The sequence below is a fragment of the Nannobrachium achirus genome (assembly GCF_963921795.1).
Source record: "Nannobrachium achirus genome assembly, chromosome: 6".
NCBI classification, from domain to species: Eukaryota; Metazoa; Chordata; class Actinopteri; order Myctophiformes; family Myctophidae; genus Nannobrachium; species Nannobrachium achirus.
The window spans coordinates 42,285,953-42,312,156 of NC_137815.1; the positions used below are offsets into that span (position 1 = coordinate 42,285,953).

Genomic DNA, 26,204 nt, shown 5'->3' on the forward strand with positions numbered 1-26,204 from the left:
ACAGAGAGAGAGAGACACACACACACACACACACACACACACACACACACACACACACACACACACACACACACACACACACACACACACACACACACACACACAGAGAGAGAGAGAGATAGACAGAGACAGAGACTCACAGAGAGAGAGCGAAATACAAAAGCCCCCCTCGCCTCCACCTCTGTGGTTTTCTGTTTATTAATAGGTCAAAACGCCACTGCAGACCAGAAATAGTCACAGTACAGCAGTGGGATGACTTAATGCACATTTACATAATATGAAAGGGTTTTAGCTGCAGCTAGCATGAAAGCCTTTAATTGTTGGCGTACGAAACAACCAGCATGCGCGCACACATATGCACCCTCACACACGCACGCACGCACGCACGCACACACACACACACACATGGACGGACGGACGGACACACACACACACACACACACACACACACACACACACACACACACACACACACGGAAACGGACACAAACACAAACACATACAAGACAGAAAACTATGGTTTGGCTCTTCAGCCTGTAATGAGTGTGATGGTGGCTTTGGTCTGCCTGCCTTAGTTATTAGCATTTGGTGGAGTTAAATCAAGTGGCTGTGTGACTTGCCCAAGTCTGTTGTGTTTGGAATGTTTAATGCTCTGTCCTGCCTGAGTCCTGCTGGAATGTCAAATGTTCTGCTGCGATAAGAGAGTCTGCTGTTCAGCACCACGGACAGCTACACACCCTGTGTGTGTGTGTGTGTGTGTGTGTGTGTGTGTGTGTGTGTGTGTGTGTGTGTGTGTGTGTGTGTGTGTGTGTGTGTGTGTGTGTGTGTGTGTGTGTGTGTGTGTGTGTGTGTGTGTGTGTGTGTGTGTGTGTGTGTGTGTGTGTGTGTGCGTGCGTGCGTGCGTGTATTATGTCCCCTAAAGTATTTTACAATTTGAGAAATAGATTTTGTGAGGACTATTTTCCTGGTCCTTACAGGAAACAAATGGTTTTTTTATGGCTTAAAAAGATTTTTAGTTACCGGTAGGTTTACGGTCAGAAAAAGATTCGGATTGGGGATAATGTTAGGATTAGGCATTTAGAAGTTAGGTTTAGGTGTTAGGGTTAGAGGTTTCTCTATTTTATACTTTGTTGTGTGGCAATGTGTGTGTGTGTGTGTGTGTGTGCATGCGTGCGCGTGTGTGTGTGTGCGTGTCTACGTGTGTGTGTGTGTGTGTGTGTGTGTGTGTGTGTGTGTGTGTGTGTGTGTGTGTGTGTGTGTGTGTGTGTGTGTGTGTGTGTGTGTGTGTGTGTGTGTGTGTGTGTGTGTGTGTGTGTGTGTGTGTTTGTCGGGTGCTCATGGACAGCTACTGAGCGCGGCGTCTGATGCTACAACTGGCTCCGTTGTCAGTTCAGGATGTGTCCGAGGCTGAGAATGTGTCCGCCTGTCCGCTCGTCCCTAAATGAAGTCACTTATTTCTTCTTCTTTTGTGGTTTCCAGTAGACTAGATGCCTCGAGGCACATTGCTGCCTCCCGGGAGAAGTCCTCTTTTTGCGAAAGACGTCACCTTTGTTTATAAGGTTTATTGTAGGAAAATACACGGAAAAAATAACACGGACTCACGGAGGATAATGATAACAATAGCTTAACGTTACAAAAAATAACTGTTCTTAATAATAAATATTAGCATTTATCCTTGTTACGGAAATTCCAACAATAAAAAAAAGAACTTTGATTCCATTCTAAGTCTATGGGCAATCGGTATATGTATATACTGTTATGCTATAGGCCTATAAAATATTCACAAACGTGTAGATGGACAATTGTTCATTCTTTGTGACTTCAAATGTCAATTTACATGTGTATGAATCTTTTATGTAAGTGCAACTGCATTTTCCCTGTTCGCAAATCAAGTCTGTAAGCTCTCAGATTTTGCAACATATCTACAGTAGCTTTTAATACATGGCCTTTCCTTCTATACTTAGCCTTGTTGGAGTGAGGAGGATAGAGGAGCTAGGACAGAGCACAATAAGGACCTGAGAGTGTACTACTCCCTACCTATATCTGTGTTGGAGACTATATAGTCATTGTCAAAATAAAAAAAACATATTCTGGACACTACACATGTTGCTGTTAATGACAACATTGCTGTTGTACATAAAACATGCCAGGTCAACATCAGCATTTTATTTGTCAGTGACCCTCAGTGACCCTCATGTAGTGCATTATATACTGATACTGTATGTTGAGCAGGAAGCTAGTGCTGTTGTGTTTGTGTATGTATATATATATATATATATATATATATATATATATATATATATGGGATGCGATAAAAATGTTAATCGAATTAATTACAGGCTTTGTGATTAATACATTTTTAATCGCACATCGATATTTGACCTGAGAAGCATTTTTTTCAAGTAAAACACATTTGGTTGTACGAGGGAATCAACAAGTGAGTTTTTTAAATCTAAATTTCGCAAGCAAAGCGCTCTGATCGGCTACTTCTCCCTTTGCGTTTGTTGTCTCTTCTTGGTTGGTGCATCACTATGATCAGTATGCCCGAAACTGAAGGTTCTGTGGTGCAAAAACGAAGTGCGATTAAAATGCGTTAAATTTTTTTAATCGCGTTAATTTTCTGTAATTAATTAATCGCAATTAATCAGTTAAAGTCCCAGCCTTAATATATATATATATATATATATATATATATATACCGTATATATACAGGTATAATGACATGCCAAGTAAATATGAACACCAGGGATAATGTGCTAAACCCATGTGCAAAGGGAGGGTGTTTTATAGCACAAACCAAAGCACCTCACTGGGGCTTTTACAGCTAGCTAGTCAGCCAGCCAGCAGAGTAATGTCCAATGGGCTCCCAGGGTAACATGCATGAGAACAGGGAATGGGCCTCATAATTAATTACCCAAATGTGTCAGTGTCTGTGGAGGAGATGAATAGCAGATGAATGAGGCAGAGACCATCTGCAACCGACTACACAAGCAGAGAAATTGCTCACACGCATGAACTGTATGTGCATACAGCACACAACACCACACACACACACACACACACACACACACTCTCACACACACTATAGTTTTTTTCTTTGATGTGTTATTTATTGTTTTTTTTATGTGCGTCTCAATGATCTCTCCGAGATTTTAAATAAAGGTTGAATGAACACAGTAAACGTGTACTGTAAATGTACACATAAACATAGATCTGTGTGACGTGTGTGCATATCGTTGTTGAAAACTGTTACTTTTCAGGATACAAATGCAAAAATAGCAGATGTCGCGATGCTTGGAGATCGGCTATTTTTACGTAACACCGTAGCATGACGAAGTAGGGCATTCATTTAAGAAAAACATAAAAAGTTAAAATCTGGATCAGCAACGATATACCGGTATAGCTGTACTAGTATGCAGGCACGTGCACACATAGACATCAAAGGGGGCTTAAGCCCCTGCCCTTTTATCCATCTGTAAAAAGTGCCCTCTCCAGACCATGCAGTTTTATACTATGGTGAAAGAAATGCAAATTCCCTCTTTCCATGCCATACCTGAAGGCATCATTCAAGAGAACTGCCTTGTCCAAACTCTCTTGAACTTGAATGCAGCATCTTATGTTGAAAGAATTGCCCTCTCTGTGTCGAAACCAAGCATCGAAAATAGCTGTTTTCGATATTTTCACCAAAAGGTCCCTTTACAAATGTCAGCCCATGCATCTCTAATATTCTTTGTAAGTATGCGGTGCATAGTTGCCATATTTAACTCCACATTCTGCCTTGTTTCCTTTCCCCTCTCCCCACCACGTTTGTGTGCACGCTCCAGGCTGCGGCCAGGCAGCGGCCGGGGCGGAGGACGAGGGCGAGGCGGAGGCCGGCTGGATCGAGGGCGCGGCCATCCTGCTGTCGGTGGTGTGTGTGGTGCTGGTGACGGCCTTCAACGACTGGTCCAAGGAGAAGCAGTTCCGCGGGCTGCAGAGCCGCATCGAGCAGGAGCAGAAGTTCCAGGTGGTCCGCGGCGGGCAGGTCATACAGCTGCCCGTGGCTGACATAGTGGTGGGAGACATCGCACAGATCAAATATGGTATGTGGGAGGAGGCACGTGCACACATAGACATCAAAGGGGGCTTGAGCCCCAGCCCTTTTTATCCTCTGTAAAAAGTCCCCATCTCCAGAACATGAATGCAGTTTTTACTATGGTGAAAGGCAACGTTCAAGAGAATTGCCTTGTCCAGACTCTCCTGAACTTGAATGCAGCATCTTATGTTGAAAGAATTGCCCTCTCTCTGTAGAAATCCATGCCGTACGCATCTCCAGTATTGACTTGATCATGCTTAGTTCAGTGTGGTAATCAAGCACCGAAAATAGCCGACCTCTAAGCTCATAATGCGTCGCGCTGCGACGCGTTGTGAGCTTGGAGGTCTGCTATTTTCGATATTTTCACCAAAAGGCCCTTTTAGAGATTTCAGCCCCTGCCTCTCTAACATTCTCTGCACGTCCCCTTGGGAGCGTTTCGCTGTTACTACGTGTCATCTTTTCGACACCCAAACACCTTACCCTAACCCTAACCTCCGTTGGATGAGTCTCTATCCCTCCCGATGCTCCTTTGTTGAAATGACGAGAGCGAGATTTCCCCCATCCCCTCACCCACCCTGTTTGTGTTGGTTTTGCATGTGTGAGGAAAAAAAAGGTTATTATCCACTTAAACCCTGTATGGTTGACCAAAATAGAAGATCCACAAGCTCACAATGCATTGCGTTGCGAGACGCGTTGTGTGCTTGTTGATCTGCTTTTTTCTGCAAAAGCTTTCCCAACAATATGGATGCTGGTGTTTAAGTGGTTATAGTTTTGCTTTTTACCTTTTTTTTGTCCATTGTCCATTGTTCATGTCCATTGGTACATTATTTAAATTAAAACACTGATGGTTTTGCTGTGTATAATACAACTAAGGGAAATGTTATATTATGTAAGTAAGGTTCTAAATAGATTGATAGATGGGATGAGTGGGGTGTGTAGTTTCATAAAACAGTAGCTGTTGGGCTTCGTTCTTGTTCTTTGATCAACAAATTGCAGAGAAATGCTCCATGAAACTGAATTTGCCCACACTTTGATCACCGACGGTTCAAACAGACCATCGTGAGCCTGTGATCTCTGGTGTCATCATACCATGTAACATCTAATTAACATCATGACACCCTGTCATGCTCCCTCTGAGCCGTGGTTTAACGTGGTTGCACTAAACATATAGATAGGCCACTGTTAACGCAGCCTTCCCGATTACTTTAGGTTTTTGGTAACAACATTAGGGGAAGGGAAGACCTGTTAATCCTGCCGGGGGATTCAGTTTCAGCTTCACCCAGCTGACATTAAGCTAGATATCCCAATAAAAATCTGGTCAAAGATATTAGACTCCGTTATAGAACCCATCTCCCTCTATGGCTGCAAAATCTGGGGGGCCCCTTGCCAACCAAGAATTGGAAAATTGGACAAACACCAAACTGAGCACGCAGAACTCTGCAAATCTATCCTCCGCACCCAACAGAAAACAACAAACAATGCTTGCAGGGCAGAATTAGGACGATACCCACTCATTATCAAAGTAAAAAAGAGAGCACTTAAATTATATAACCACCTAAAAGAAAGCAACCCAGACACGCTCCATAACATAGCCCTCAACCATAGTGAAAAGTCAGCCGGCCCAGGGCACAAACGCAAGCACGACTACCAGACGGAAAACACATTGGACCTAACTAGATCATAAGAAAACAAAAAGAAAGTCACCTGACATACTGGAAAGAGACAAACCAAAACCAAATGGAATGATATCTATCAATAAAAGAGAGAATAAGCACGGTAACCGACCCAAAACTTAGGAAAGCCTAGACTTTACAGGAATTAGATTCAGGGTAGGTGAAATGCCAGCCCCCCGAAATGCCAGCGTAAATGTGTTTCCTCTTTAAATCTGCTGCTGAGCCCATCAAATGAACCTACCGGTATGATAAAACCGACCCGGAACAGGAAATAGTTAATGTCCCCTTCTGGGAAAAGGGAACTATACAGTTATGCATAGAGCCTATTGAAAGCGTTGTGGGCTTGTTGTTGTTGTTGTGTTCCAGGTGACCTCCTGCCTGCAGATGGTATTTTGATCCAGGGCAACGACCTGAAGATTGATGAGTCCTCTCTGACCGGAGAGTCTGATCACGTCAAGAAGGCAGCAGACAAGGACCCCATGCTGTTGTCTGGTATGTCGCCCATCTCTCTTTCTTCATCCTGTTTATGGGGGGGGCCTCCAACAGAAAACAAAGGGGAGTTAATTTCTCACCTTGAGCTCCAGGTATTCAAATAACAGCTTTTCATGATGAAGTGTGTCAGATTGAGATTTATGGTGCATATCTTCTCCCTTTTCCTATTTACGTCAATGTGATTAGCAGGAAGGGGGAAACAGATTGCCTTGGGTTTCATGCTATTGTATAAAACACTTAAGCTAGTGGTACTGTAGGTCTGTGGTTCTCAAACTTTTTACTTTCAAGGACCCCCAGTTTGTTATGCATAGTCCACCCCCCTGGAACACCCTCAAGGACCCCTGGGGGTCCCCGGACCCCACTTTGAGAACTATTGCCCTGTATTCTTTGTCGTACGACGAAAATAGCATATCTAAGCTGATTGGCTATTTTCACATTGTGATGCATTCCAAGCATTGATCAGCTATTTTCGCCCTTTGTTGTAGCTTGTAAGCATGACGAATTGTATAGGGCTTAAGTGGTTTAATGTCCACTTTGTTTCTGTGAAAAAGACATCAGGAAGTGAGGCGTTACAATGGAGAGTTGCCTGCCTCCAACAGAAAACAAATGGGAGTTAATTTCTCACCTTGAGCTCCAGGTATTCAAATAACAGCTTTTCTGGGACAGGGGTCTGGGAAGAGATTGGGCGTGTGGTGCTATTCCGATGGCCTTAAAGTCAGAGAGAGAGAGAGAGAGACATCTGCAATGAGCTGTGATGAGCTTGTACTGTATATCAGCTGTTATAGTGTGCACTGCTGTTGCGGGGTTGAAGTAGCTACAGTATGTGGAGTGGAGTGTCTTCTCTTCTTCTCTCTCTCTCTTATCTTATATATGAAATCTATAGGCTGCAGAGCCCTGGGTTAGAGTGCATGTTCCATAATGTGTCTCACTTGACTGTAAAAATAGCGCCTGTCCGACATGAACTATCTTCCAAGAATCGCATTTTATCAGTGAATGGAAAGAGGCAAAATGTGCATTTTCTTGATTCGAATTTCTGTTGATTCGCTTCCTATTTTCATGCCGCTGTTCAACTATGAGAGCGGAGAGACAGACACACACACACACACACACACACACACACACACACACACACACACACACACACACACACACACACACACACACACACACACAAAAGACGCAAATCAATTAACAGGCACAGCTGGGTTGACTCTGGACTAGTTAAGTTAGCCTACTAACTGACCAGCTCTGCTCTCCTCCAACTCCCAAGTTTACATTAAACCATAACTTGGTTCTCACTCTCATCAAATTTATAGTATATTAAGCCTGTGCATTCTCCATGTTTCCACCTCAAAATGCTGGATTATAATTCTTCAAATGGACCCGACCTCCCTCTCTCTCTCTCTCTCTCTCTCTCTCTCTCTCTCTCTCTCTCTCTCTCTGGGACATCGGATTCGGATCTCCATGCCGTCGGATTTTCAGGCCATCGGAATATCGAGATTTAGCCAAGAGATTAGTCACATATTAGTCACTCAGGCTTGCTTGCTGTCTGTCGCTACAGAATCTATTATGATCGCATAAAAATCCAATCTATTATTCAAGTCACGCTGTCATGACATTTCCCTCTGAGGGAAGACAACAGGCCCTTCATTATAATGTGAATATCAGTGCGGAGGGAGGGAGGCTGCTCTCTAATGTAGCATCTCTGCTGAGAAGAAACCTTGTAACTCCAGATTTTAGTCCAGTTTTTCCCCTTGAATTAATGCTCTGCTTTGTTGTACAATAGTGTCACAATAGTGTCACTTAGCTTCTTTTTTTCTCCCACGATTCAAGATTCTGTACACAAGAGTCTCTCGCTTTGTTTCAACAACCAACAATAAGAAAGAAATAATGTGTAACAATACCAATAATAATGTTTGCTGCTTTCGATAATTGGCCCACTAAGGTTACCTAGTTTTTTGTTACTTGGGCAATCAGCTGGTTTACTCTGACTAGACGCTCTGGACGGCCACTGCCATCGCCTAACTGAACTTACAGTTCCTCCCTGACAATTCTAGTGTGTGGTTGCGAGTGCGTGTGCTGTGCAGGTCAGCTAATTCATTTTTCCAAGGGAAGTTAATTATAGATGTTCTGTTCATTCTTTATCTAAAGCACCACCTTGCTGGCTTCCAGTCTTCTTGTCTGAAGAGAATTAAATGTGAAACTGAAGACCTAACAATGACCCTAACACATTACTGCCAGGAACTTCACTGGTCAGTTATATGAGCTGACAACAATAAACTGAGAAATGTGGTGCCTCCTTTTAACTGTTAACTATTATTCTTTTAACAATCCATTCTATTATGTTAGTGGGTTTTATTCATAATGGATATTTGCAGATTCATTTCTTTTTCGTGAAAGAAATCATTCAGGGAAAACGAGGATGGAAAATAAATGTAGCCATTTGTGTTTTAGGAATGGTAAGGCTGGGTGCTCGGGTGGTGTAGGGGTAAAGTACCTGTCCACCAACACAGAGTCTAGGGCAGGGGTCTTCAACGTTTTCAGGCCAAGGACCCCTTAGTTGAGAGACAGATGAAGCAGGGACCCCCTCAACCTTATCATAGATTGCATAGTTTCATTGTTTGACAGCATGATCATCTGTCTATTTTGGATTCATTTAAATTAATGTTTTCAGATATGTAACCACTTGAACCGTAACTTGACCTTTCACTCTATACTTAGTCTGCTCTTTTTCCCCTCTACACCAAACCTCTTTGTAGAAAATAGCCGATCTACAAGCTTACAACGCCTTGCGCTGTAAGCTTGTAGATCTGCTATTTTAGGCTAAAGTTCTAAGAATATGAACGTTATGGTTCAAGTGGTTTTCTATAAAAAAAGAGTTTCTATCACACAAAGATTTGGAGGACCCCCTGTAGTAACTCTAAGGACCCCCTAGGGGTCCTGGACACCCTATTGAAGACCTCTGGTCTAGGGGTTTGAATCCACTGCAGTGCATCCGGCTTGGCTGAGTGTCTATTATCCATTTTCTGGGGAGGGAAGCTGCCTGGGCAGGGAGAGTTTTGTGTGCCCCAATGAACCCGGTGGCTGTGTTTTCTGGAGCCTAGTACTCCTGGTAGGATCTCCCATGGCAAATTAGTCTCATAGTAGAGTCGCTGCTCCTCCACTTTGAAAGGAGCCAGCTAAGGTGGTTCGGAATCTAGTGCGGATGCCTCCTGAGCGTCTCCCTCGGGAGGAGACCCCAGGAGAGATGGTCTTCCATACCAGAGCCGCTCCGCATCGTAATGCATCTGGTGTACATTACTGAGGCTCCACATACCGTTGAAATTGTATGTAGATCATATAGAAATGGTTGAATTTTATTTTACCTTATCTTATCCCAGGGACCCATGTGATGGAGGGGTCAGGGCGCATGTTGGTGACTGCTGTGGGAGTCAACTCTCAGACCGGCATCATCTTCACTCTGCTCGGGGCCGGTGTTGAGGAAGAGGAGAAGAAAGAAAAGAAAGGTAAAAAGACTGTTTTCATTATTTATACCCACGTTACAACAGTATGTTGTATAACCAATGTATTATATTGTCTCTGTTTGATAATTGTTCAGGTTGATATAAGCAGAAGCTGAAACCACAATGTTTGCCTTTCAAATAAATGGGATGTAATTGTGATGATTCACTGGGCAGCATTACGCACATTGTGGTTGGAGACAATGAGGGTAATTTTGCGTCACTGTTATCCAGTAAAAAAAAAAAAAAATCTTCTTCCCCGCTAAAACCCCCTATGCTAAATACTGCCCCTTTGTTATCTCGGAACATTTTAATGTTTACTTATTGAACTTGTTTGCACTTATAATAAATGTGTAAAGTACCACTTAAAATAAAGCACAAGGGACAAGAGCACAGGCAAATATGGCTAAAAATGCTTAAATAAAATCAGTTTAGGTGGCAGCTCTATTTTACCTGGACTACTCAAGTTTTATGGATTCAGATCCAATTTTGTCCTCACTCACCCTCTTATCGTTCCAAAATTCACCTCCCAGACGGGGCAGTGGAAGATGGACACCAGAACACAGGTAGAGTATGGCCTTTCTCTGACCCCCTCAATCCAAACCGGAAGGTCCATTCCTTGGTCCATTGACCACTAACCCCTCAATAACCACTAATAACCCAGCGTGACTACCCCCCTCCCTGCACCCATGCACCGAATCCCTGATGCCCTGCCCCGTAACCTCAGCCTAACTCTACTCTCCAAATGAGAAGCCTCATCCCAACTTGCCATCTTTTCTAACCACATGAACCCTAGCGTCTCTATTCTTGGGGGGGCGAACATTTGACCAAAAAATAGCCTATCTACGAGCTCATTATGCGACGCAGCACCAGTGGTCAGTGGGTGGACCCCAGGGGTTTCAAAGGGTTCCCAGCTAAATGTGTTAATATATCATCACAATCAAGTTTAACCATTTTAACTCTATTTTATATTGTATTTGACTAGCTAGTCAAATACAGCCAATCTACAAGCTCACAATGTGTCATGATGCGACACAGTGTGAGCTTATAGATCTGCTATTTTTTTACAGTTTTGAAAAAAATAACTTTAGAATAATTTAGAAAACATTGTAACACAAATATTTTCTGGTAGTCCCTGGCACAAAATCCTTTCAGATGCAGGTCTGCCAAATACATGCCACTGGCAACGCGACGCATTGTGACCCTCTAGATTTGCTATTTTCAGAGAAGCAAGGTGTAGAGGGTAATACTAGGGCACCTAGTATAGTGCCCTGGGTTTACACCGGTCAATTAAACATAAAGGGTTTAAGTGGTTAAGTATTGAAAGATGATAACATCTCATGGTCCATGATCCCTTCCCCTTTTCCACAGGCTTTCTGATGTTTTCTCAACAATACTTACATTCAGCGCCTGTACTGCTGAAATCCACATCCTTAAAATAGCACTGTCGCAGAAGAAGGTGTTACAATATGTTCAAATGACTGACTGGCTCACAGATATAGAACATAGTGTGCCAGTAAAGGAATAAAGGGTAGCTTTTTAGGAGGATAGCACCCCTAGAGAGGTAAGGGGTGTTAAGCGTTATTATTTATTGATAATCTTTGCTACTTCTGCCCCAGTTTTTATACCATTGCCACTTTGAACAGCTCTCTTTAGTTTGAATGAAGTGGCCCTCTCTACAGTAGTACAGTAGTCTAACATAATGGATAGTGCACTCTGGAGGGGGGAATCGATGCTTTTAAGCACTTTGCTACAGTTCTCTCACTTCCACCCATCAGATTATGTGGAATGCCATGTCCCAGTCCTTACTCACAATACAGTACAGTAACCTATATGATATCTGCTAGAACACACTTTTTATTGTGTACGTCACCTTTAAACATTTTTGTCTTGCTGCTGCTATATATTTCAATTCCTTGTTGTGCCCAATCTAGGAGATGCAAAGGCTTTTATGTCCTGACATTTGAAGAGCTTTTGATTCATCTGATGCAGCATTCAATAGTGCTGCAGTGGTAGAACTTAACATCACTGACCGATGATAGACCTGGCTAATCACCTGTCTGAAACCTGTCTTATACTGTACGTTGTCATTCAGGGGTGTAACGGACCGGAAATGGCCACAATGTGTTGCATCCGCCACTTTTTGTGATCTTATAGATCTGCTATTTTTTGTTTCTGGCATAACACTATGCTTTCAGATTATGGCAACACAAATGAAAATCTCACTCTCATCTTTCAAGGCGAATATTCTAAAATTGGAGAAATCTGAGGAAGCCTGTGAGAAAACTTCATTTTCCTCTTTTATCTTCTAAATTTGAATGGGATGGCCTAACCATAAATCCTTGTCTTGTGCATCCATTTGTTTATAGGTTAGCTGAACTGGAAACCTCATGCAGTCAGTTATGTAAAGTGTGGTTTTGCGGCTAACGCTGTTGACTCTGCACCACTTTGGAGAGTCTAACTGTAACTGGGCTGGTAAACCGGCAAATGCAGCTTTTCCGTTCCCTTTCTTCTTTTGCTCAAATTATGATTTCCCAATGCTAAATGACATGACACGAATAACATGGTTGAACTTCAATTTCTGTACTGTAGAGGGCAAATTGACTTTGTCCAAATCATACGGAATGTATTATAGATAGAATACATAAAAATACATAAAAACGAAACCTCTATATAGATTATCGGTTCAGTGCATTTTCTAGTTCTAGATTTACCGCCCCCCTCTGTTTGTCTGTTCATTCCCCATTGTGTTGTGTTGTGTATTAATTGCCATTTAATATGTTCCTGTTTTATGTTCCATATCTGTCTAATGTTATACCTGTTTTTTTTATATATACACACACTGCTGTTTGTGCGTGCATGTATATATATATATATATATATATATATATATATATATATATATATATATATATATATATATATATATATATATATATATATATATACTTTGCCATGTACAGTACTTATTACATGTAGGGTACTAAATCACACTAAATCATAGTTGGAAATTACAGCCCACATGAAAAAAACAAAAAAACTAAACAGCAACACTAGTCTTGATGTACATACTGAACCTCTTGACCGTGCTATAACCATGTTATTTCTGTTCATTATTATGTGTGTGTGTGTTTGCGTTTGTTCATTTATGTTTGGCCTTCATTATACTGGTTAGACTGCTCCCATCCCTCAACTCACCCCATCGCCACTATAGCTACGGACGGGGCTGCAGGCCCCGGCAATGCAAGCCTAGTCAACGGTAGGTTGACACCAACTCTGCACTGTGTGATTCTTCATGAGTCCCTGTACCTCCTGCTGCCATGGGCGCACCCATTTCCTCCCTCGCTTCATTTTGTCAACTTCTTCGCCTTCTTTGTCTCATGTCTTTCTTGCTTTTCTCCTTCTTACCTTACACCCACTGTATTTCTTCTATCTTGGACCCTATGCACACTGTAGTTGCGTGTGGGTGAAAATCGAAACAATACATTTTGGTGTACGACACCAGCGTGAGTATGCGGCTGAGTATAAATCAGGCATAAGTATAAAAGATTGTCCTTTGTTGAATGACCACATCGCTAAACAAAAATAACCAGTTTACAAGTCAAGTGAATAACACACTGTGCTTGGATATTTCCGTTTATTATGCAGTGGTGGATAGTAACAAAGTACATTTATTTGAATACTGCACTTACAGTATGTATTCAAATATAGTTAAAATGCTAGATCTATAAGCTCACAATGGGAAAACCTTAGATTTGTTTAGGGGAAATGTCAAATTTTCAATAAAGCTGTGCATTGATATAAAAATATGTTTTACTTTTGAATACTTAATACTTAATGAATTAATGTAATTTATTGATTAATTAATACTATGTTTTTAAACGCATTTACTTTTGAATATTGGGAGTATTTTTAAAAGCATGAAGTACTGGGGTTGAGTGCTTTTCTCACCATGGTGATGTGGTTGTTTGACAAAGTGTAAATTAGGCTTAACTCTCCAACTCGACTCAATGTGTGTCCTCTGAGGTTGCATCCTGTAAATAGCTGTCCTGTCCTCTATCCGCTATCCTCACGTTGCTTTTGGTGAATACGAATGAACTTCGTGGGGCCATTTTGCTAATGAGGGAGGACATTTTTATTACGGTTCCTAATCTTAAATGAAAAGTAGCATAACGTCGTTGTCAGGTGGAAACCTTGTATGTCCAAAACTCTTCGTTTTACATTTATCATTTTAAAAATGATTTAAACTAGTGAAAACAGCCGGTCTACAAGCACACAACGCCTCGCACCGCGAGGCGTTGTGTGCTTGTAGATCTGCTGTTTTCACTACCTTTGTGCAACGGCCTTGTATGATGAAGCACCTTGTGAAAACTCGTACAAATTTGAAACTTGGAGATACGAGGTTTCTTCCCGACAGCGACGATAACCTAATTAACAGATCCCTCATTAGCTCTCTGAAGATGCTCAAAGATTATGAAAGAGACTTTGATGAATTGCATATTCATTTCTAATGGAGATTTTGTGAAGGCTAACTTAAACCTTTGAGCATTTGAAGTGAGGCTGCATTAATGTTACCTCGGGGACGTGGTCTTATTTTCCCCTTATTTGCACAGTGAAAATACTTGTATATTATTAGTAGTGATTGGGGTTGCATCGGGCCGTATGTATAATAGTTCAATAAGCGGCGGTGCTGTACAAGGACTACAGGAGTTGCACCCTGGTTTTGGGGGTGTCCCCAGAGCTCAATTGGTGCAAGTCTGTGTCGGCTAAATTAGATGCATAAGAGATTAACATTGTCTATGGTTGCATTCGACCCTCTCTTATGTTCCTTTGTTTGCTGAATAGTCCCAAAGCGTTCACGCTTTGGGCAGAAAGGCGCAGTTTTGTACTGTAATGGTGACCTTGTACTGTCCTGGGCTGGGCAGACCAGAGCTATTTGTCATTTTCAGCCTTATTGCTGCCCCGGGGAACTGGCTAGACCCAGCGGTTAAGGTGAAATGAACACGATTCTGTCGGAGACACTAGCATTATACAACTTGAATACCGTAGTTTCTTTTTTGGAATTTTACATAACTAGAAATGTGGCTAGAGTTCGGGCTATGTTGCACTGCCGATCCGATCAATTTGTCATAGTGTTGGGGGCTTTGCCAGAGAACCCGTTGTACGTCTGTCTGTCTGTCTGTCTGTCTGTCTGTCTGTCTGTGTCCCTTTTGTTCCCATATACGGAGATGTCTGTTTCTGTCTGTCTACCTGTGTCCCTTTTATGCCAATATGAAGATATCCATATCTGTCAGTACTTGTCTCTTTTATCCCCACATTGGATCGGCAGTTCTAATCTGGACAACTGTGTATCCGAACTGCTCAATGGCGGCCACCACACTCCCACGAGTCCTTGCCTCTGCGTGCGGAGAGTTTATAGTCGGTCGGTCCCATATATGCACATTACCATATATGGGCATAGCGATCGGCTCTGTGGCTCTGGAAAACCGGATCTCTGTAACTGTCAGTACTTCAGTCCCTTTAATGCCCATGTATGGGCATAGCCCCCTTTTGTGCCCAAATATATGGCGCTGACTGATTTGTTTGCGGCTGATGCCATGACGACACATATTTGTTTATGGCTGAGTCAGAGTGATGTCGGCCGGCCCTCCCATTAGCCATTTTAATTAATATGGGATTATCACTGTCAGGTGGAAACCTTGACTGTAACGCCACAATGTGAGATGAGTTTCCCTCAGCCTCTCTCTCTTTCCTCCTATCTTTATCTCTCTCTTTCTATAATTCTGTCTCTATCTCTAGCATTCACATATCCACTCCCTTGATCCTTAACTGTGTAATGTTGCATGCACATTCTGACATCATTTCTCACACGCATGCTTTCACTGGTTTGGATTACGGTGCGTGCGTTGGTGTATGGTTGTGGTGATGCTTTGCGTGTGTTGATGGTTGTGTGAAAGTCTCTATGTGGTCTTTTCGCTCTCATTGTGACGATGTACCTTGACACCTCCCTATCGGGCTGGGCAATTAACAGAAAATATATTGAAAGCCTTGTTTAGAACCAATCACCAACTTAATCTGGCTCTTACCGTAGGTTAATAGAATAATCGAGAAACCAATTTACGCTCACAATACGTCACATCACGACACGTTCTGAGCTTGTAGATTGTCAATTTTCCTTATTTAAAAATAATATTGTGGCAATTAATAATTTAGAATTGGGGCAAAGTGTTTAAATATATGTAATATTGATTCGAAGTCATATCGCCCAGCCCTACTTGACACCCCATTGTATATTCTGATGTCTTTACTTGTATTGATTGTGTGCAATTATACATTCAAATGCAAGTTCTGTATTTCTATCAAAAGAAACAAAACGCCCAAAGACTTTTTATGCATACACAAATGTACTTTATTCCACGCAAGACATTATGATATACTTGACTTCAAAGAGCCTTTAAAAAATAAATTCACACTTTTATGATTTAACAGAATATCCCAATATAGTATTTGTATACGGTCATACTCTGACTGTTAATTTAAAGTAGCTCTTCACCCATTTTCACCTTGTCTTTATATAATTGTACTCAGGGACGTGCAGAGAATGTTAGAGAGGCAGGGGCTGACATTTCTAAAAGGGCCTTTTTTTTTAATATAAAAAATAACAGACCTCCAAGCTCACAACGTGTCGTGCTGCTTCGCATTGTGAGCTTGGAGGTCGGCTATTTTTTATATTTGACACCACACTGAACAAAGCATGGATTTCTACACAGAGAGGACAATTCTTTCAATTCAGGAGAGTTTGGATAGGACACTCTTGAATATAGCCTTCAGGTATGGCATGGAAAGAGGGCATTTTAATTTCTTTCACCATAGTGAAAAGTGCATTCATGGTCTGGACATTTTTACAGACGGATAAAAGGGCAGGGGCTCTAGCCCCCTTTGATGTCTATGTGTGCACGTGCCTGATTACACCGTACTCATTATCAGATGTCACCATCTCTGTCCACCATTTCTACCCGAACTGGGTCTGAGAGGTTGACTGTGGACAGTTCAGAAACCTGCCTACCATTGACATCATTGGTGTTCCTTTCAAACAAGAGTTCAAACTTTTCCTTCTTTATTTATTGATGCAAGATCAATGCGTTCAGTTTGCTACCTTTCCAACAAGAGAAAGACTGTAGTTTCCATCGCCACTGATGATGTCATTGGTGGTGTCCACAACCCACCTATGAGACACTAAGCAAGACATTTTACCCTCTTATGATAAGCCTTAATAAGGACCAATTATATGAAGATGTGGTTGAAAATGGGTGAAGTGCTCCTTTAACTCCATAAGTGTAACAATTGCCCGTTTTACACTCTTGAGTTAACTTGATATTCAGAATTTTGCAGTGTATCAATAACTCAGGTCAAAGACTTCTTCTGAAGAGCCATGCAATACCACAATTGACTTCTGCCACTGACAGTGTACCTCAATTTGAACATCAATGTGCCTCAGTGTTGTGACATTAATTGTCTTGTCTTCCTAGTATACTGTGAATAGTCAAAGCCACACACCAACATGACGTAACTGCACATCGCCCACACTGCAAGCGTCTTCTATGTGACTGTCACAGGGATGGTGGATTAAAAGTCATTTTCCTTGTCTTCCTTGTGTTTTTGATGTTTTGGGTTTGGCTGTTGCGTTGCTGTGTCTGTGTGTTGGTCTGACATGTTGTCTGCCTTGGTTATTTTTGTTGTTATTGTCTTGTATGTCTCCATCGTAGGTAAAATGCAGGATGGAAATATGGAGAACAACCAAACTAAAGGTAACCGACCATAACTCTCACTCTCTCCCCCTCCTCTTCATCTTACCTTCCTCTCCCTATGCTCTCCCTACTCCTCTCTACCCATCTTTTACACTCTATGCTCTGGAAGTCTTGGGTCAAATCGAGATGGAAAATCCTCTTAAATAGCGGAAATAGTTGATCTACAAGCTCACAGTGCATCGCAGTGTGACAGGCTATGAGCTTGTACAGTAGATCAGCTATGTCCTCTATTCTTCATAAGACAAAGTATATAGAATTATACTTAAAATTCCATGGTGTCACCATTGCTCGACCACCACGTTATGGCTGCCTCGCCGCACCAATCCCCAATGATTTAATCCGTCAATCCCATTAGCAGGGGTTTCACACCAAATTCTGGGCCCTGGGTTCAAGGATTCACTCACATTTTGTGCTTTAACTATTGAAAAATAGCAGATATACAAGCTCACGGTGCCCCGCTGCAAGCTTGTAGATCTGCTATTTTTGAAAAAACTTGAACATTTGTCCAAGTCTTTGGAAAAAGTATTTTTTGGAAAAACCTATGTTTCTATGTCGGCGGTTCTCAAACTTTTTCATGTGAAGGACCCCCTAAATGATATGTATTTGACCACGGACCCCCATCTCAAAATATTTAGTTCCAGGGACCCCCCAAAAGCTAAATTTGAGTTACAAATGTTCGCTTAAAATATACATAGATTTGCACACATTTTCATGACTTTTCAAAAATAGCAGATCTACAAGCTCGCAGCACGGCTTTTGGTGCCACGCTGTGAGCTTGTCTATCTGCTATTTTTCAATAGCTGAAGTATAAAATAATTAAGGCCCATCCACCTTGGGCCCGAGTAACTCAGTCCCACTTCCCCCCCCCCCCCCCCCCCCCCTTGTGACGCCCCTGGACAGGGACGAGAGGAACTCTTTGGCCCAGGTCTGACTTGCAGTCATGTAGTTGGTTAGATACTCCTCCACCCTGATCCACTGTCTGTCTCTGCAGTGTTGTCCCTGTTGTGTGTTGTCGTTGTTGTTCACTTGTTGTGACGTTAACTATTATGTCCTTCTCTCTTTGAGAGAACATCCCCCAGTTATCACCCCCCCCCCCCCACCCCACCTCCCCAACTCCCTCTTCTTAAACCATGAAAAACTGCCTAGTCTTAGTTAAATTTTGGATTATTAAAGGGTAAGTTTGGCGATTATTATTTAGTCTCCTTGCTGCTAACGTGTTTACTGCGGCAGCAAAAAAAGAAAAAGAAAAAAAGAAGAAGAGTGTGTGCAACTGTGCATGATGAAAGAACATGACATTCCATCTAATTGAATCTAATAATACTAATCATTTTACTACTTAGATGCTACAAATGAGAGCACACTGTTTCAACCTAGAGAATATGGCTTCAAGTATGGCAGGGATACAGCAGGCAAGATTTGGGGTGAAATTGCCAAACCCATTATGCTGTGACAGTTTCAAGTGAAGGTGGATATTTATTTTTCCACCAGGCAGATGTCCCATGGAGGGAAACAAGTGTCCAAATGGACATGTGCACTTACTGTAGGAACTTCTTGTTCTTCTTGTTGGTCCTCATTATAGGTTGCCCTTGGTATCACTAACAGCGCAGTCAACGTAATAAGCTACATTAAGAGACATTAAATGAAATGATCAGGTTGAAGAACTCCTGGTGCGCCTTCATGCCATCTGTTGAGTAATATTGTAATTAACATTTTGATTAATCGTAACACTCAACAACTCGACTTTGAGTTTATTGCAGTCCCTGCAGGTGAAATTGCCTTGTCATATAATTTCCATTATACACTGTGTCTCTCTCAATAACAATACATCAACGGGAATTTTAAAATGGAAACTAATGGTTCTATCAGGACCACTTTCGTCGAAATAAAAAAAGTTTTTAATTGCATATTAAAACAGTAATTTAATTACGATGATATTCGAGCATTCATTATGCTTGGCGGCACGGCTCTGTTCTGGAATCTGGGCAGGGAGAGTAGCGAAGCAAAGACCCTCCCGGGTGCTACGTGTACTACATACCCAGTGGTGGAAAAAGTAATGACGTCCAGTACTTTCCCCAGTCCGGGGTGGTAAAAGTAAGTATAAGTTCAGTAGCCTATATGAGTAAATGTACTTACTAAGTATGTTACTTGAAGTGGTGGATGGGCATGTGTATGCTGCGGCAGGAATAGGCTAGATGAAGCGCTTATTAAGATGTCTCTATGGGGAGGACTTGGCAGGAATTGGCTGATCAGCTAATCATGAGGCAAGGCCTATGACTATGGTGTCCTGCCAGAACCAGAACTAACGCTATGCTCAGTTTCAGTGGAACCACGTATAATATAGGCCTACATTTTCTTTTGAGCAACAGAGATAGATTGTTAAGATTTGCAGATTTTTTCCATCTTCTTTCAAGTAAGGCTGGATGTGTCATCACAGGGAAAAACGACATTCAACACTAAAAGGCTTTTCACGAACAGCAACAGTGATGCAAGTGATACATCATAATAGGTTCCATTATCATTGGAACCTATCACTGGCCGCGCACACACTTGTGTGTGAGTGTGTGTGAGAGAGAGAGTGCAGTGCGTGCGTGCGTGCTTGCTGGAACTGAGAACAAGTGGTTTAGTCTCTCTCTCTGTGTGTGTGTACAGTATGTGTGTGTGTCAGAGGAACTGAAGACCGAGGGTATGTGGATGGAATCTCTAATTTCCTTTCACAATAAAATGGACATTACTGGTGATGTGACTCTATCCATCTGCTGTCATTTACTTCCATGGGGAATCTACTACTAGGAAGTGAGCGCTAAGGATTTCTTTCTTATGGTTTTACATTCAGTTGCTGCCGGGTGGGTCAGGATATATTGTATCCAATCAGGAGAGAACTTTCACAGATTAAAGGAGTAGTTCGCCCCTAAAATGACTTTTTTTCTATTGATTACTCACGCCAAGGAGACTTGAGTTCCATAAAACTTTTAGTTTTTTGTCGCATTCCTAGACATTTGTTAACCATAAATGTACCCCCATCCGAAATCCGGATGATCCCATCTGGAATCAATGGAGGTAAATAGATTTTTTTGTCTTAGGAATGCGAATAGAAAAAAAGTCATTTTGGGGGTGAACTACTCCTTTAAAAAAGTGAAATTGGACTACTTCAAGAGAGTGTCCCTATTCTGGGCATGTCATGATAGGTGAACATTCTGCAAAAAATTCACGAACATTTGGCAAAATAGGCAAAGATCAGAACATCAGCAACAGTGAGCTCATAACAGTGAGCTTGTAGATCGTCTATTTCCGATTTTTGGCATTCATTCACAGTGTAGGATTTAAGCGATTTAGAACATCATGTCTATTGATTTCAGTAGAGTTAGATTTGTATACTTCCTAGAATAAGTCGTTCCAGAGGTGTCTCCATCCCACCAATGAGAGGTTGTTAAAGGACAACTTTGTTTTTTTTTACAAAAAGGGTTCATATTTTAGATAGTCATAGAAAAAAGAAAAGATGAGTGTTAAAATGTTTTAATTTCTTTCTATCGTTTTTGTGATTTTAACAGTTTTGATTTGGCTAAATATGTATTTTTTTAGACACAATAAGCCCATTCCCAAGATGCACCGCAATCTTTCATGGCCAGATGTGAGTTATGAGGCTGGTGTAAATAGTAATAAAGAAATTACCGTCTTATTGTGTCTAAATATATTATACATATTTAGCCACTTGTACGCATGCCCCCACCCACTGAAATCAAAATACTAAAATCGCTAAAACAATAGAAAGCAGTAATTGAAAACATTTCAACACTCATCTTTTCTTTTCTCTAATTACAATCTAAATATGAACCCTTGTTCGAAAAACAAAGTTGTCCTTTAACAGAATAACTTTACTTCTGTGGTCATCCTGGTCCAGTAACGTGGCTCCCCTTCTGGTCAGCTCTCACCCCCCAGCGTTGGCCTTGGACTCACATTTGTTTATTTTCGTCTACAACAGTGGTTTTCAACCTTTTTTTAAGAGTGTAAAATGACACTCTCAAGAGTTAAAGATCTATAAGGGTCCATTTTGTTACCAACTCTCCGTCATTTGCTGGGGACCACCTGGAACCCCCTCAAGGACCACTGGTTGAAAACCACTGGTCTACAAGAACTAAGTGAACCACACAATGCTGTGTTAACGTTGACAGGTTCTGCATTTGTTTCCATCCGCTACGGCTTGGTGCTGATGATGATGCTGACAGCACTGACACTGACACATCGCTGACGCTCATAGCACTGACGTTAATAGCACGTTGCAACTGTTATCACTTGTTATTATTAGTTTTAGCTATAAAATACCTCCCTGGTTCTGGTTATCCAAAAAATGTGAAACATCGGGGCGCCCGCTGGCCTAGCGGTCCAGACGCATAACACACGCCTGACAGCGTGTCGTGGGTTCAAATCCGACGACCTTTGCTGCGTGTCACTCCCCATCTCTCTCCCCGTTTCCTGTCAGTCTGCTGTCCTATCAATAAAGGCATGAAAGCCCAAAAACAAATCTTAAAAAAGAAAATAAAATAAAAGAAACATCACAGGACAGGTTTTGGAAAGTTCCATGTTATGGGAGGTTCTGGGTCTACCTTTCGCCATTTGACCTTTTAGGGTCAGAGATCTTAGCTCCCTGTCCCTCCGTCACCCTCCCACCACCGGGTCCAACCCAAGTTCCTAACAACGCATATACGTCTGTATCTTGTGATGTTTACAGTGAAGAAGCAGGATGGGGCTGCTGCCATGGAAATGCAGCCTCTCAAGAGCGCCGAGGGCGGAGATGTGGAGGAGAAGGTGAAGAAGGTGAACCCCAACAAGAAAGAGAAGTCTGTGTTGCAAGGGAAGCTGACCAAGCTGGCGGTACAGATTGGCAAAGCAGGTACAGTACCAATGCATGTTTCAGGTGGCATCTCTACCAACTCAGCTATATGGCTCCCGTACCCGTTACGGCAATCGGTCAAACAGTTCTTCAGATATGTGAGTGACAGACAGACAGACAGACAGACAGACAGACAGACAGACAGACAGACAGACAGACAGACAGACAGACAGACAGACAGACAGACAGACAGACAGACAGACAGACAGACAGACAGACAGACACACACACACACACACACTTCCAATTTGGTCTTAAAAAGAAAAGGGAGAAAAGTGTCATCTCTGTTTATGGGCAATTTCTAGTCCCTGTTGAGTCAGCCAGCCAACTTGAGCTACTGCTTTCTAGATTTCACGATTTCCCTCTAAAATAAATACATCAAATCGTGTAACTAAGACATCTGCTGATGTTTCATGGACAGATTTAGCTGCTACATCTGCGTGAAGTTCACATGTATTTTTAAGCCGGTAGTGCAAGCGTTGTGTCACAGACTCACCAGCACAGCTGCTGGAGAATGAGTAGGAGGAGTAAAATCCTCAGTATCAGAGTAAACAGGTCCATCTGATTTCATTAGTACCTCACTGACAGAAGTGATGGAAGAAGTACTCACATGTTTTACTTGAGTAAAAGTATCAGTACTGCAATGTTGATACAGTATACAATGCTGTTTGTAATAATAATCAAAATCTACACTCATATAATTGCAGTGGATTAAAAGTAAAATATTTTCCTCTGAGATGTAGCGGGTTGAGAAGTAAAAGTGTTGAAATTTGTAAATAGCTCGAAATTGTGCTGTACAGTATTTGAGTACATGTACTTTGTACTTAGTTACTTACTTTACACCACTCACTAACAGTGAGGATTTTGCAGATACATTTCGATTCAATGGTTTAGTAATATTTATAATGAGAAACTCAATTATGTGTGGAAACACTGACTACCGTTTCTTTTTCTTTTTTCTTTTTTTCAACACAAAATCTCACCATTCATAATTTTATAGTGAAGTGGCACTTTTTATGTGAGTATGGCTAAGTGTCCTTTATCGTGATTTGAGCATGGACAGAGCCTAATCAAATGCGACCAATCAAAAGGCTTGGCTGGAGCTACCTGGAACCCCCCCAAGGATCCATTTTCACCCCACTTTGGAAGCCACTAATTAATGCGCTTCATGTTGGTCATATTGTTACAATGTTTACAAAGGCTCCTGTGTCAAAAGAGCCTCTTTCTTTGCTGTTCCACCTAGTTGGGGACATGGTTATACGGTATATACAGGTATATAGGCCTATCCCTAACCTTAACATCACAGAAACGATGATTAAACTATGCTACAGGGGCGGCTGTAGCTCAGGAGGTAGAGCAGGTTGGATGATCCATGGGTCGGCGGTTCAAATCCCGGATCCTCCTGTCTACATGTCGAAGTGTCCTTGGGCAAGACACTGAACCCCGAGTTGCTCCCGGTGAGCAGGTTGGTGCCTTGCAAGGTTTCCACCGCCACCGGTATATGAATGTGTGTGTGAATGGGTGAATGTAATGCACATTGTAAAGCGCTTTGGATAAAAGCGCTATATAAATGCACCATTTACCATTTAAACCTAATCTCAAAACCACGCCCACCTGGGCTAATCACCTGAAAAAGATGTTCTTTCCCGCTGTGTGCGTCAGGTCTGCTCATGTCGGCCATCACGGTCATCATCCTGGTGCTGTACTTTGCCGTGGACAACTTTGTGCTGCAGAAGCGCCCGTGGATGCCGGAGTGCACGCCTGTCTACATGCAGTACTTTGTCAAGTTCTTCATCATTGGTGTGACCGTGCTGGTGGTGGCGGTGCCAGAGGGTCTGCCATTGGCTGTCACCATCTCCCTGGCCTATTCTGTCAAGGTAAGGAAGGACAGGCACACACACACGCTTGCACACACGCAAGCATGCAAACATGCATGCACGCACGCACGCACGCACGCACGCAAAGGTTGCAGACCCCTGCACGAAATGTGACAGAGCTTTCATTAGAATCATTGGTAACACCTTTGAAGGAGGTAAGGAAGAGGCCCAATTTCTTGAAATTCTTCTAAAATGTGACAACCCTAAGTGAGCTAACAAACGATTTTTTTTTTGCTCAACAGAAAATGATGAAGGACAACAACTTGGTACGCCACTTGGATGCCTGTGAAACCATGGGCAACGCCACGGCCATCTGCTCCGACAAGACGGGAACGCTGACCACCAACCGCATGACAGTGGTGCAGCTCTTCATGGGAGATGTCCACCACAAGGCCATCCCTGACCCCAGCGCCCTGCCTGCCAAATCACTGGACCTGTGTGTCCACTCCATCTCCATCAACAGCGCTTATACCACCAAGATACTGGTAAGATACTCACTGCCTGCCTAATCGATTCGTTTCGATTCATGGATATATACAAAATAGAATATATATATATATATATATATGTTACAGCATGTTTGGGTAACTCAGGACGTTCATTGTAAGAGCGCTTGTTTCGTTCACCACACACTAATCACCACCAGATGGCGACGACAGCCCATAGACAGCCATTCACTAGTGCAGGCGCTGACGTCACTTGTTTGCGACTCCCTTTCTTTATTTACTAGCCTAGCTGGGCGGTGTTTAGCCATTAGCTTAGCCATTAGCTTACTATGAGCGTTTATCTTGGGCTTGCCCAGGCCTTACGGCCTGGGCATAAATATAACGATTGCATTCACCACGGCTTCGTAACTCGCGCGGCGCTCCGCCGGCCGCGCGGCCCTGGCCCGCTCTTCGCGGCCACTCGCGCCTGCGGCGCTCGGGGGCGAAGAGCAGGACCAAGGTCCGCTGGCCTTCGCGCCGCTTGCAATGTCGTGGACAATCGATGGGCTCCGCCTGGAGGACGTTGTTGTGGGCGACCGCTTGTTCCGCCCCGTGCGGCACCGCGAGTGCTCCGTTTCTCGGCCGTCCTGTTTCTCTAACATCCGGTGACATATATATAGACCTCCATTCAGAAACAGCCCCACTTAGAAACATCCCCATTCAGAAATACCCCCACTGAGGTTAGGGTTAGGGTTTAGGTTAGGGTTAGGTCACACCTCCATTTAGAATAATGGAAGTCAATCTTCTGAATGGCAATGTTTCTGAATGGAGATGTGTATTGTGAGAGATGATGACACAAGACTGTATGATTGCGCTGGTACTGTTTGCGCTGGTACTGTACATGAAATCAATGACACTACTCTTGAATGGCACAGTGGATCAAATATATTATTATATGTTATTTATAGTGTCATTGATTTCATGTACAGTACCAGCGCAATCATACAGTCTTGTGTCATCATCTCTCACAATATTATGTTTAGAGGCAGCTGTAGGTTAGTGGGTAGAGAGGCCATCAGAAGGCTCCCTCTCTGAACGCTCATCATAGACATCTGAGCAGCCATCAGCCAGTTGAAGCTGTAAGGTTGATTTCCCCTGCAGGACTAATACGGTAATAGACAAATCTATTTAACAAATCAAAATAATATTATGTAATATCAAACATACAATATTAAATAATATTATTATGGGAAAGAATTGTTATCCAGGATTTAGTTTGTGTGTTTTTTTTTAGGATTCAGCACACCGTCATTCTTAAAGTCGCTATTATACGGAGCAGCGCATGTTCCATTCCACATTATTCATAATGTGAAATAGCATTGCTCTCATATCCTCATTCTTATGTTAATGCTTTAAATTATCTCTTTTCTTACCCACATTGCGGGTTTTAAGTCTGAAAGAAAGCC

At 42.4% G+C, this 26,204-nt stretch overlaps 1 protein-coding gene across 12 annotated transcripts in view; it reads left to right on the top strand.

Moving 5' to 3' along the window:
* The window catches only part of atp2b2 (ATPase plasma membrane Ca2+ transporting 2), a gene marked incomplete at both ends in the record, with an annotated part of 130,661 nt that overhangs the window by 50,210 nt on the left and 54,247 nt on the right, over window positions 1–26,204 (top strand). For 2 of the 12 annotated variants that reach the window (XM_080728584.1, XM_080728579.1), the window contains 7 exons: window positions 3,825–4,082; window positions 6,115–6,240; window positions 9,621–9,746; window positions 17,507–17,548; window positions 22,275–22,436; window positions 24,099–24,313; window positions 24,556–24,798. In XM_080728584.1, the coding sequence (XP_080584710.1) occupies window positions 3,825–4,082; window positions 6,115–6,240; window positions 9,621–9,746; window positions 17,507–17,548; window positions 22,275–22,436; window positions 24,099–24,313; window positions 24,556–24,798 (1,172 nt within the window). Of the gene's footprint in view, window positions 1–3,824; window positions 4,083–6,114; window positions 6,241–9,620; window positions 9,816–10,273; window positions 10,307–12,915; window positions 13,000–17,506; window positions 17,549–18,778; window positions 18,809–22,274; window positions 22,437–24,098; window positions 24,314–24,555; window positions 24,799–26,204 lie in introns of all 12 variants that reach the window. The other 10 variants (XM_080728582.1, XM_080728585.1, XM_080728583.1 and 7 more) reach the window with 10 other exon arrangements.